The 12,578-nt window shown below is 41.6% G+C and overlaps 1 protein-coding gene and 1 non-coding gene across 2 annotated transcripts in view; one reads left to right on the plus strand and one right to left on the minus strand.

The window, feature by feature from the left end:
• Nucleotides 1-12,578, plus strand: part of LOC110493897 (eyes absent homolog 2) — a 64,307-nt gene that overhangs the window by 39,666 nt on the left and 12,063 nt on the right. The window contains exons 2-8 of the mRNA XM_021568477.2: nucleotides 2,344-2,412; nucleotides 3,476-3,516; nucleotides 4,757-4,881; nucleotides 5,186-5,299; nucleotides 11,646-11,722; nucleotides 12,038-12,218; nucleotides 12,355-12,494. Of these exons, the coding sequence (XP_021424152.1) occupies nucleotides 4,779-4,881; nucleotides 5,186-5,299; nucleotides 11,646-11,722; nucleotides 12,038-12,218; nucleotides 12,355-12,494 (615 nt within the window). The 5' untranslated portion in view covers nucleotides 2,344-2,412; nucleotides 3,476-3,516; nucleotides 4,757-4,778. The remainder of the gene's footprint in view (nucleotides 1-2,343; nucleotides 2,413-3,475; nucleotides 3,517-4,756; nucleotides 4,882-5,185; nucleotides 5,300-11,645; nucleotides 11,723-12,037; nucleotides 12,219-12,354; nucleotides 12,495-12,578) is intronic.
• Nucleotides 6,068-6,122, minus strand: LOC118940655. Its single transcript, XR_005037242.1, has one exon. It is a non-coding gene; the product is annotated as a U7 small nuclear RNA (small nuclear RNA).

The raw sequence follows: 12,578 nt of genomic DNA on the forward strand, positions 1-12,578 counted from the left end.
TATATTCATGAAACAAAAATACAGTGATTTGATTCATCCTGAATGTTACCATATTCAATTGTTCAATCCGTGAGAAAAGTGTACCATAGGGGATGAACAATAGTCCTATAAATCTACCCTAATAATCCTCACTAATCATGGAATGGAATGACAACGGTCCAGTCGTCTTCAACCATGCGCAAGGCTCCAGGTTTAAACGGCTATGTGTGATCTGCATTCCATAATAATTCAAAGAGGCTACATACATGTACTGTATGTCTCAAATTATTGATAGAGGAAAGAAAGGTAAAAGGAATTGAATGATGCAAAATGTACAGGCTAGAAATGGAAGAAAATGAACACTAAAATGACAGTTATGAATGTATGTGAGTATTACTGACGGTGGCTACCAATAATGGATACTATTTAACATGATACAAATTGTAAAAATAAATCAATAAGAAAAGTGAAGCACTGTACTGGAAAAAGGGCCAAAATACATGTTGATATGATTTTCAGTTTGCTTCCATATGACTGGTTTCACATTTGTATCCAGCGATCATAAGGAAAAATAATCTACAACTATTTCTATTTGTATTTACAAATCTGCTTCTCAAAACGGATTACTAATTTGCCTAGCTCTTATTAGTTTTTAAATTACAGTGCATGGATAATGGTGTTATTTCTATCAGAAAAAAAGGTGTTTTTCCACTTGGGACCGACAGGTACTCGACCTTATTCATTGTTTCCTCGCGTGTAAAGGTTGTGGAATTATGAGGGAATTAAGTCAAGGTCAGAACATGTGTATCTGAAGACACACCTCTGTCACACCTCCATTTATGTGATCTCCAACCCAAATGTATAGCTGGCTGGTCCATGCTTAAGTTCAAGGTCAGAATACCTGTAGAAGGACAGAGGAAGAAGGGGTTAGGGAGATAACAGTAGGGACAGGACGACTCCAGGAATAGCTTGTTGGCTTCAACTCCGTCCTTCCCTCCCTCACTCTCACTCTCACACACACACACTCCCATCCTTATCTATTGTAGTCCATTTTACTGCTTGTGTATTGTTATTTGTTTATTAAATATATTAGGATAGCTATATATTAAGGTAAAGGTTTTATTATGCTAAACTGAATTGGGATATATTACCAGGCAAAAGTTTGGGCACACCTACTCATTCCAGGGTTTTTCTTTATTTCCTACATTGTAGAATAATAGTGAAGACATCAAAACTATGGAATAACACATATGAAATCATGCAGTAACCAAAAAAAGTGTTAAACAAATCTAAATATATGTTCGATTTTAGATTCTTCAAAGTAGCCACCCTTTACCCCGATGACAGCTTTGCACACTCTTGGCATTCTCTCAACCAGCTTCATGATGTAGTCTCCTGGAATACATTTCAATTAACAGGTGTGCCTTGTTAAAAGTTAATTTGTGGAATTTCTTTCCTTCTTAATGCGTTGAGCCAATTAGTTATGTTGTGACAAGGTAGGGGGGTATAGAGAAATTCAGCCTATTTGGTAAAATACCAAGTCCATATTATGGCAAGAACACCTCAAATAAGCAAAGAGAAAGACATGAAGGTCAGTTCATCCAGAAAATGTCAAGAACTTTGAAAGTTTCTTCAAGTGCAGTTGCAAAAACCATCAAGCGCTATGATGAAACTGGCTCTCATGAGGACCGCCCACAGGAACGTAACTTTTGACTGTTACTGTATATTGGTACTTAGTGTATATTAGCATTTCACACTTCTGTACAACATAAATGTGACAGTATGCCTGAGTTTACGTGTGCTTCTAGGTCATTCTAAGTAAGTGCTTTTCATGCAACTCTGCTCTGTCCGATTATGCAGTTAACTTGACCTAGTTTACCTCTCCGCAGTCATTGTGATGTGACACCTCTGTACAGGTGCCACGGTGTTGAGACAGAGAGAGAAGCAAAGAAGTGGGGAATTCTTCTGTGCTTTTCCAGGAAACTATGTAATCCGTCAAGCTCTTACTAACAAACAGCCATTTTGACTGACGAGGAAGAAGAAACGGGTGTAATTTGACTGTTGTCTGTCAGTGGCATATCTTATGGTGCATTCTTATACTGTATCAACCTCGTCAGCTCTCTCCGACTTGTAGCATGCCTGTCTGTCAGCCTGTCTGTCAGTCTCTTTTTCCCTGTCAAAAACTCCATTCTTTCCTAAACCTAAATCACTCTGTGAACTCTCCAAGTACGATAATTATCCCCCTGCTCTTTTGGCCCAAATTTGAGTTCTGTTCCAACTTTTGAGTAAGTCAGTGCCCGAGGCATGTTGCTTTGTGTCAGTCAGCCGCATACTTCTAATGCTTATTCACTATTGTTTCCACAGGAAAGCTGACGGCGAGGACCTTGAGTGACACCCTTGCCAGGGAAGAAAACCCTCTCTTTACTGAGTCAAGTAAGTAGACATTTGCAAAATATACAGTGCCTTCAGAAAGTATTCATACCCCTTGACTTATTCCACATTTTGTTGCGTTACAGCCAGAATTCAACATGGATAAAAAAAAAAAAAATCTCACCCATCTACACAATATACCCCATAATGACATGTTTTTAAAAGAATTTGCACATTTATTGAAAATGAAATACAGAAATATCTCAAAAGTACAATCAACTGGACAGAGTTTTAGGACATTTTAAAAGAATAATGTGCAAATATTGTACAATCCAGGTGTGCAAAGCTCTTAAAGAATTACCTAGAAAGACTCAAAGCAGTAACTGCTGGCAGAGGTGATTCTGTTCACTCAGGGGTGTGACTTGTTAAGCACTATTTAATTTACTCTTGAACTTATTTAGGCTTGCCATAACAAAGGGGTTGAATACTTATTGACTCAAGACATTTCAACTTTTAATTTTTTATTAATTAGTAAAAAATTCTAAAAGCATAATTCCATGTTGACATTATGGGGTATTGTGTGTAGGCCAGTGACATAAGACCTGAATGTATTTTTTTTTATATATTAAGGCTGTAACACACTGTATTTTCTTTTAAAGAAACAGCAGGTATTTAACATAACTTAAACAGTGGAATCAAAACAAATCATTTGTATTGGTCACATGCGCCTTAGTGAAATACTTACTTACATGCCCTTATCATCCAACAATGCAGTTTTAAGAACATTTTTTTTTTTTAAAGTAAGAGCTTCTTATAAGCTTCTGGGTTGAGTTTCACTCCTTGAAAGCGGAAGCTCTACCCTTTAGCTCAGTGTGAATGTTGCCTGTAATCCATGGCTTCTGGTTGGGGTATATATGTACAGTCACTGTGGGATCAGACTGGTTTTATCAAATGTCATACTATGGCATTATGGTTAAGTGTTGAAATTGGAATCGTATAAAGCCTTTTATCACTGTGAAATCATATCTCAAGTTATTTATTACCCTTTTCATTTCTCAGTGAGTATATCTTTTTTATTGGTATTTATACATGTTTCTCTGTTTCTTTCATTTGTTTTCTATTCTAGGGACACTACGACTCCATACCAGACTCTTCCTTCATCTGCAAGTGAGTGTTGTTCAGATTTTAGTCATCATTGTCTTACGTTAGATAGCACGTTGATTTCGCCTGCACTGATCTGTCTTGTATCTTGCAAATGGTAATAGGATAGCTCAAAAGTAGTTATGCTACAAAGTGCTGTCTACCATTTTAAAATATTACCAAGGTGACATCATCTGCTGAACCCCATTTCTGCATCAAAACTGTTTGAAATAATATAAGCTAAAACAATAAATATGCCAATAAGGTTGATGCTTTTGTGGTGAGGAAGTCTTTTACATATAGCTAAGAACTTATAGTGCTTCAATGAGCAGTATTTCTGAAGTTTGACTATGGCACAAAAGCTAGCATAAAATGTCCAAAATTAACGTTACCTTGATAACTTTAGCTGAGCCAGTCACTGAAATCATCTTTGACTGCAATGATGCTGCTAACCAACCAACCAGCTACCTACTGCACTCACAATGCTGCACACACAATGTTGAATCTTCCAACAAAAGCTAGCTAGCAAGCTACTGTAGCTAGTAGTGCCAATGCTTACAATATTATGAGTTTTCATGAAGCAGCTGTTCTTCTGCCATGAGTCATTGCAGTAGCCTCCCGAATCAGCTGCTGACTGTGCTCAGCTGACCTAACGATACGATCGCGGAGAAACATGCTGATCTACGGGCTGATTTCTGATAATAGTCAGTCCAGCTTAATTGTGGGGCTACATGTCTACAACTTCAGGGTAATTTAAACAGGCTAAGCAAGCTTTTTATGTAAGTGAAGGAAGTGCTAGCTAACTAGCTAGCTAACTGTGTCAGTAAAGTAGCTAACTACAACAGTTAGCAACACAGCGGATCAAGTCACTGCACTGGTGACCAGAATTTGTGCCGCAAATCGACACCTGCTTTTTTTTTATATTCACATGCAAACTATTAAATCACTGCCACAGCGTTTGTAATAATTTAGCTTGCTAGTTATTTTGTCTATTTCATGGAGAGTCATACGAGAGTGCAGTGATATTGTGAAATTTGGAACTATGTTTTACTTTTTTGAATTGTCAATATTCGATATGAGTTCCAGGTCCTACAAGACAGATTGGTTGAGGGACGAGCGTCCTGTAGGAGTGACGCCATCTGATGTGTGACAATTCTTAGTCATAGCTTAGCATAGCATAGGCTAAGCAGCCAACATGGCAATTTGGACAATACATATTGTCCCCATGTTGCTTAGCAACTTACCAGTCTTTAATTCCTCCTTCTAGATCAGCTGACCTAAGAGCTGTCATGGCGGCGTACGGACAGACCCAGTACAGCCCTGCCCTCCAGTCTGCGGGACCCTACACACCGTATACATACCACACCCAGGGCTACAGCATGCCCTCATACAGTAAGTACTGTCATATCATTCAATACGGGGGGTGAAGAGGTGGGGATATGACTGTTTAAAAGTTGTCTTGAAAGTATGCATCTAAGGCACCGTGAATAGGAACCACAACTCCGCATCTATTTACACCAGGGTCTCCAACTACAGGCCCGCAGGCCAAATGTGGCTCGCAAACTGATTTAATGCTGCCCGCATTTTACAACACACCCAGTTTTACAGCATGTCTCTCTGTAAAATACAGTGTAACCAGTTTCAGTAACTGAATCCAGTGTAGATCATTTATCTCCTTATGTCCTTTCCTCTGCAGACATTAAGACAGAAGATGGCCTCAGCCACTCTCCAGGACAGAACAGTCTGCTGAGCTACTCCAACTTCAGTAGCACTCCCCCCAGCCAGGGCCTCTACAGTTACTCCACACCCGGTCAGTCACACACACACACACACACACACACACACACACTAGGGTTTAATATCGGTAACCGGATTACCAAGTTTTACTGGGATATCCTCCCCAAACCCATACTCGTTTCCCGAGATAAATAATGTTGAGAAACTAGTCAATTATAATACATTATTTCTATGAACAGCCGGGGAAATGGAACTGTTAAATGATATACAATGTCTAAATCTGACTTCTCTGCTTTGCTATCTGCATAATTAACGCTCAGTGTGAGTGTGTGTGCTGTTGTAGCCTACCGTTTTTACTTGCACAAGGTCGGTGCGTCCTACAGGTTCTCCTACCATGCCATTGCAAACAGATGTAGGCGTACAGGAAACATCAGATCAGAGCTTAAAAAAAAAAAAGGATGGCCATAGCCTACCCTCCCCAAGAATCCCTTGAACACATCACAACTGGTGAGAGGATATGCCGAGAAAGAGAGGAGCAAATTAGCTGATGGAAAAATACAAAATAAGCATGTGTGACATAAACTCTCTGGCTTCATTCATAGGTTACATTAGACCAGTCATCACAACGCTAGCAGCCTACCATATTTACTCAACATAAAGTCCCCAATAGAAAACATCATTTAGGCTACTTGCATGGCTTCTATAAATGTGTATGCTTACTAAATGCCCACATAAAAAAAAATACTATAGTATGCTATAAATACTATAGTATAGTGTTTTTGCGGACTTTACTGTAGTATTCACTGTAGTGTTTTTGTTTTATTATATTTGACATTGAAGTAGAGGCTTTCTCCTTCAGGAAACCAACTGGAGAAATACTGAAAGAGCAAATTTTCCATAACCTTTAGGTAGGTTGGACTGAGGTTGAATTGCGATATAGGGAGGGAAATGAGTATTGTACAATGCATTCAGAAAGTATCCAGACCCCTTGACTTTTTCCACATTTTGTTATGTTACAGCCTTATTCTGAAATGGATTCAATTGTGTTTTTTCCCTCATCAATCTACACACAATTCCCCATAATGACAAAGCAAAAGCAGGTTTTTAGAAGTTATTTTATTTATTTAAAGTATCACATTTACATAAGTATTTTAGACCCTTTACTCAGTACTTTGTTGAAGCAGCGATAACAGCCTCGAGTATTCCTGGGAATGGCGCTACAAGCTTGGCACACCTGTATTTGGGGAGTTTCTCCCATTCTTCTCTGCAGATCCTCTCAAGCTCTGCCAGGTTGTATGGGGAGCTGCACAGCTATTTTCATGTCTCTCCAGACACTGAGTGTATAAAACATTAGGAGCACCTGCTCTTTCCATGACATAGACTGACGACCAGGTGAAAGCTACAGTATGATCCCTTATTGATGTCACTTGTTACTGTAAATCCACTTCAATCAGTGGAGATGAAGGGGAGGAGACAGGTTAAAGAAGGATTTTTAAGCCTTGAGACAATTGAGACATGGATTGTGTATGTGTGCTTTTCAGAGGGCGAATGGGCAAGACAAACGTTTTCAGTACCTTTGAACGGGGTTTGTAGTAGGTGCCAGGCGCCCCGGTTTGATTGTGTCAAGATCTGCAATGCTGCTGGGTTTTTCACAGGTTCCCATGTGTATCAAGAATGGTTCACCGCCAAAAGGACATCCAGCCAACATGACACAACTATGGGAAGTGTTGGAGTCAACATGGGTCAGCATCCCTGTGGAATGCTTTTAACACATTGTAGAGTCCATACCCCAACAAATGTAAACTGTTCCGAGGGCAAAAGCGGGTGCAACTCAATATAAGGAAGATGTTTTGTACAGTCAGTGAATGCTTTCAAATAGCACTGCTGGTTTTCACGGTAATACCAGGATGTCTGGTAATTTCTCTACATTTTCTCAGGAGGAAGAATGTGTTGATTATCTGGAAAATATTAAACCCTAACACACAAACACATGAAAACTTGCACACACACACAAAAACAATTACCCAGCACTGGGCGGGAACTGGTGATGCTTGGAGCCAAAGTGCGCTGCTCAGACCACTGCGCTACGGCAGTTCAGAATACTCTAGCAAGCCGTGAGAATACTTGATGATACTTGATGGTATGAGGTCGGTAGTTTTGCAGAGCCTTCCCCAAACCAGAGCCCTTGCCTTAACCACTCTGAAATAATGCCTAAACTGTTAACCTTTGAATTGTTTTAACCATCTAACCAAGCAGAATGAATGGGTATTAAATAGACATGCGTACTTCGAGTTTCAAATGAAAAACAATGAGATCTTGATGAATACAGACGGACACAGACGATTGCATGCACACATACTGGCACACAAACACCCAAATACACACACATACAAGGTCAGTACTCCACCTCTCTTTGTGCCTTTCGCTCTGATCTCTTCTCTACTTTACAAATGGCTAGCCATCCTACCCTCTTTCATTCCTACTTACTGTCTCCCTCCCTCTATTTCTCACTCTCACACATACACACTCACTTTACCTCTCTCTTTTGCTGAGATCTATCCTTTTTTCAGTGGCCAGTCCTTTCTCCTAGAGTGCCTTACAAAAGTATTCACCCCTCTGGGTGTTTATCCTATTTTGTTTTTGTTGCATTACAACCTGTAATTTAAATTGATTTTTATTTGGATTTCATGTAATGGACATACACAAAATAGTCCAAATTGGTGAAGTGAAATGAAAACAATAACTTATTTCAAAAAATGTTTAAAAAAATGTAAAACGTTAAAGTGGTGCGTGCATTTGTATTCACCCCCTTTGCTATGAAACCCCTAAATAAGATCTGGTGCAACCAATTACCTTCAGAAGTCACATAATTAGTTAAATACAGTCCACCTATGTGCAATCTAAGTGTCACATGATCTGTCACATGATCTTAGTATATATACACCTGTTCTGAAAGGCCCCGGAGTCTGCAACACCACTAAGCAAGGGGCACCACCAAGCAAGCGGCACTATGAGGACTAAGGAGCTCTCCAAACAGGTCAGGGACAAAGTTGTGGAGAAGTACAGATTAGGGTTGGGTTATAAAAAAATATCCAAAACTTTGAACATCCCACGGAGCACCATTAAATCCATTATTTAAAAAATGGAAAGAATATAGCACCACAACAAACCTGCCAAGAGAGGGCCGCCCACCAAAACTCACGGACCAGGCAAGGAGGGCATTAATCAGACAGGCAACAAAGAGGCCAAAGATAACCCTGAAGGAGCTGCAAAGCTCCACAGCTGAGATTGGAGTATGTGTCCAAAGGACAATTTTAAGCCATATACTCCACAGAGCTGGGCTTTACAGAAGAATTTCCAGAAAAAATAAGCAAACATGTTTGGTGTTCGCCAAAAGGCATGTGGGAGACTCCCCCAAACATATGGAAGGTACTCTGGTCAGATGAGACAAAAATGGCACTTTTTGGCCTCCCGGGTGGCGCAGTGGTTAAGGGCGCTGTACTGCAGCGCCAGCTGGCTCTGTCGTAACCGGCCGCGACCGGGAGGTCCATGGGGCGACGCACAATTGGCCTAGCGTCGTCCGGGTTAGGGAGGGCTTGGCCGGTAGGGATATCCTTGTCTCATCGCGCACCAGCGACTCCTGTGGCGGACGGGCACCGTACGCGCTAACCAAGGTTGCCAGGTGCACGGTGTTTCCTCTGACACATTGGTGCGGCTGGCTTCCGGGTTGGATGCACGCTGTGTTAAGAAGCAGTACGGTTGGGTTGTGTATCAGAGGACGCATAACTTTCAACCTTCGTCTCTCCCGAGCCCGTACGGGAGTTGTAGCGATGAGACAAGATAGTAGCTACTAAAACAATTGGATACCACGAAATTGGGGAGAAAAAGGGGTACAAATTTAAAATATATATATATATATTTTTTTTTTAAATTTGCTTTTTGGCCATCAAGGAAAACGCTATGTCTGGCGCACGCACACCCAACACCTCTCATCACTCTGAGAACATGTTTTTCATCAGCAAGGACTGGTAAACTGGTCAGAATTGATGGAATGATGGATGGCTCTAAATATAGGGAAATTCTTGAGGGAAACCTGTTTCAGTCTTCCAGAGATTTGAGACTGGGAAGGAGGTTCACCTTCCAGCAGGACAATGACCCTAAGCATACTGCTAATGCAACACTCGAGTGGTTTAAGGGGAAACATTTTAGGCAGTTTTGCCTTGAAGAATGGGCAAAAATCCCAGTGGCTAGATGTGCCAAGCTTATAGAGACATACTCCAAGAGACTTGCAGCTGTAATTGCTGAAAAAGGTGGCTCTACAAAGTATTGACTTTGGGGGAGTGAATAGTTATGCACGCTCAAATGTTCAGGTTTCTTTGTCTTATTTATTGTTTGTTTCACAATAAAAATATTTTGCACCTTCAACGTGGTAGGCATGTTGTGTAAATCAAATGATACAAACCCCCCCAAAAACAATTTTAATTCCATGTTGTAAGGCAACAAAATAGGAAAAATGCCAAGGGTGGTAAATACTTTCGCAAGCCGCTGTACCTCCCTCCCTCTCGCTTTCTTTTTCTCTCTGATCTCTCCATCATGATGGCCCTCTGACTTGGAGCCCAGTGAGTGGGGTCCTGTCATTTCCAGGTGGGTGTCCGTAGCAGTGCCCGTCTGTCCTCCTCCACGCCTGTTCTCCATTAGCTGCGGTCTGGGTGCCTGGCGTCAGCAATCTCTCTCTCTCCTCCTCTCTCTCTCCTCTCTGGAGGTCAGGCCCCTTCCTCCTACCCACACACCCACACCGCGGCCCGAACCAGCACGCTCTTGTGTGTGTTTGTGTGTGTCTGCACGTGTGCGTCCGTGTGTTCCATGTGTGTGCGTCTGTGCTCCACACATTCCCCAGTTCTTCGGTACCCAAAGTATGCTTGACTCAGTAGGACTTGATGGCTTTCAAAGCAGCGTGAAATTGACCTTGCTCTGTCAGAGGTTAGAGTTTAAGGTGCATGTTGTGGAGCTGGGAGGGGGGGCTAATGAAGGAACTGCATTGACTTACTGACAGGGGAATGCAGGACCACTGTTAAGAGTCATATTCATGAGTATGCATTGTAGCAATGGAAAACTGAAATGAGCGTTTCTTATTGGATTCTTACGTCCAGTTTTCTTCTGTTTGATCCTAATGAATACGACCCAAAAGAGGAGACTCAAGATAAAAACTTGAGAGATGAGAATATGGCCCTATAGCAAAGCAGGTTTATAGAATCCACATTGAACTTCAAAGAGAGTTTTGTATATTTGTTATATTTATACTTTCTTGCTATGTATTTTGTAGCAGAATCATTCCCCTAAGCTTGGACGAAATGTCAGTCTGTTCCAGCTTCAGCCTGCTACCGTTGTTGTCAGAAAGTAAGACTGAAACACTGGTATTCTAACAATGGAATACATGTGACGACTCTGTTTTCTTTCATGTGTTTCAGTACAGGTAAACAAAAACCTAGAGTGGCTTGAAACAAACTCCCATGGCAACTCCATGTACAAGACCACCAGACCTTTCCTCCCACATACACACGCACACACACGCACACACACCACACACTACACTACAAAGGACAGACCAAATCAAAACCAGAAACTCCACTGTTTATTTGGAGACCTTCTGATTTCTTTGTGTTGTTGCTTTGAAGACTATGTTTTGTTGTCCTGGGAGACTCCCGGGTGGTTCTGGGTAGTCATTCATCTAAGGTTAGGTTTTGGGTGGTGGGATGGAGGGAAAGAGGGATGTTGAGGGGTAACACACGAGTGTGGCTGGGGGAAAAGAGCCCAGAGGAAGGCATTCCTTCAGCAGAGTTGATAACACTGATGGAGTAGCTAGCTAGCACACCAGGCTTCCCCCCCAGCTGCATTGTTCTTGTTGGGACTCATAAATCAAGTGCCATACTCCCTGGAGGGGTTGAGGCAAGTCAGTGTTTTGAGGCCATGTTGTGAAGCTACTGTGATTAATGTTGATTTGATTGCATTACAGTAGGTGTTGTTTCCTGCTTATTCCCTTCTTATTCTGGAAATCTTCCAACCAGGATTTTTGGAAAACCTGTGAGTTTTACCAGAAGGTTACCATCATTTTGCAACTCTAAGGGCTAATGCTGTCTCACGATCCACTTAGTACACATAGTTACAAATGCCTAGTTATGCCCATTAATGAGGGGTAATTGACTGATATACTTGTACGATAGGTGTGCAATTTCTGTTGTTACGTTTAACTACCTTGCATTCTTAAATTTGCCTGTTTATATTTCCATTTGTTAAATGTATTGGTATTACAATACCAATAAAAATATATTTTCAATGGAGCTTTCAATGCAAGTCCAACTTCTGTAAATGTCAGTCAATGTGAGTCTTTTTTTTGATGTTGGTTTAATGTTGTTTTCCAGGTAGCAGTATTTCTTCGGGGATTTTCCAGGGAGCCAACCCCATCACAGGCGCAACTCCATTCAACCCCACACAACAGGTCAGTACAGGATGTAATACGCACACCATTATGGACGACGATCTTTTATACAAATAAAAACAGCTCTCGCAGTACAAAAAGTTTCCAAATGGCTGGGATGGCATTAAATGGGTTTGGAATACTGCAACTTACAATTGAATGTGCCACTCATCTGGCTTCAGTGATAGCCTCTTTCACGACATAGTAGATATATATTTTTTTATAAATCTGTGAAGAAAGGGTGAAGCCCAATATGTAATCATTTGTAATATTCTGTGTATTTTTCTTTCATACATCTTAGGAAGTCTTTAATATTCTTCCTATTCCCTCTGTCAGGACTTCTCAGCGTACTCTAGCTACAGCCAAAGCCAGTACTCGCCATACTACAACACACACTACAACAGCCCGTACCTCGCAAGCAGCAACATCAGCCCTAGCGCCATCACCACGCCCATACCCTATCAGCATCCAGAACACCCTCCCGTGGTGCCCAATCACAGCCCCGAGTCCCACCCAGGTACAGATGGTTGGCCCGCCTCTTCTCTTTATTGGAGAATGATTTATTATCCTCTTAGCATTCTATTTATCTTTCTGTCGTGTTCTTTGGTGTTTTAGACATTTTCATTGACGGGATGTGTGTGTGTGTGTTCCAGGAGAGTACCATCCGCCCCCTAGCCCCCCCACCCCAGGGAAAGAGCCAGAGGGGGTGCCAGCCAGACGGAGCTCAGATGGGAAACTGAGGGGCAGGAAAAGAGTCAGTGACCCACAGCCTCCCCTGGACTCAGATATAGAGGTAATGTTACAGTCCATGGAAGTCACAAACACACACACGTGCACACACACATACACACGCATCCCGTCAATGGTAGCCATTGAC

Source organism: Oncorhynchus mykiss, chromosome 17, assembly GCF_013265735.2.
Source record: "Oncorhynchus mykiss isolate Arlee chromosome 17, USDA_OmykA_1.1, whole genome shotgun sequence".
NCBI lineage: Eukaryota > Metazoa > Chordata > Actinopteri > Salmoniformes > Salmonidae > Oncorhynchus > Oncorhynchus mykiss.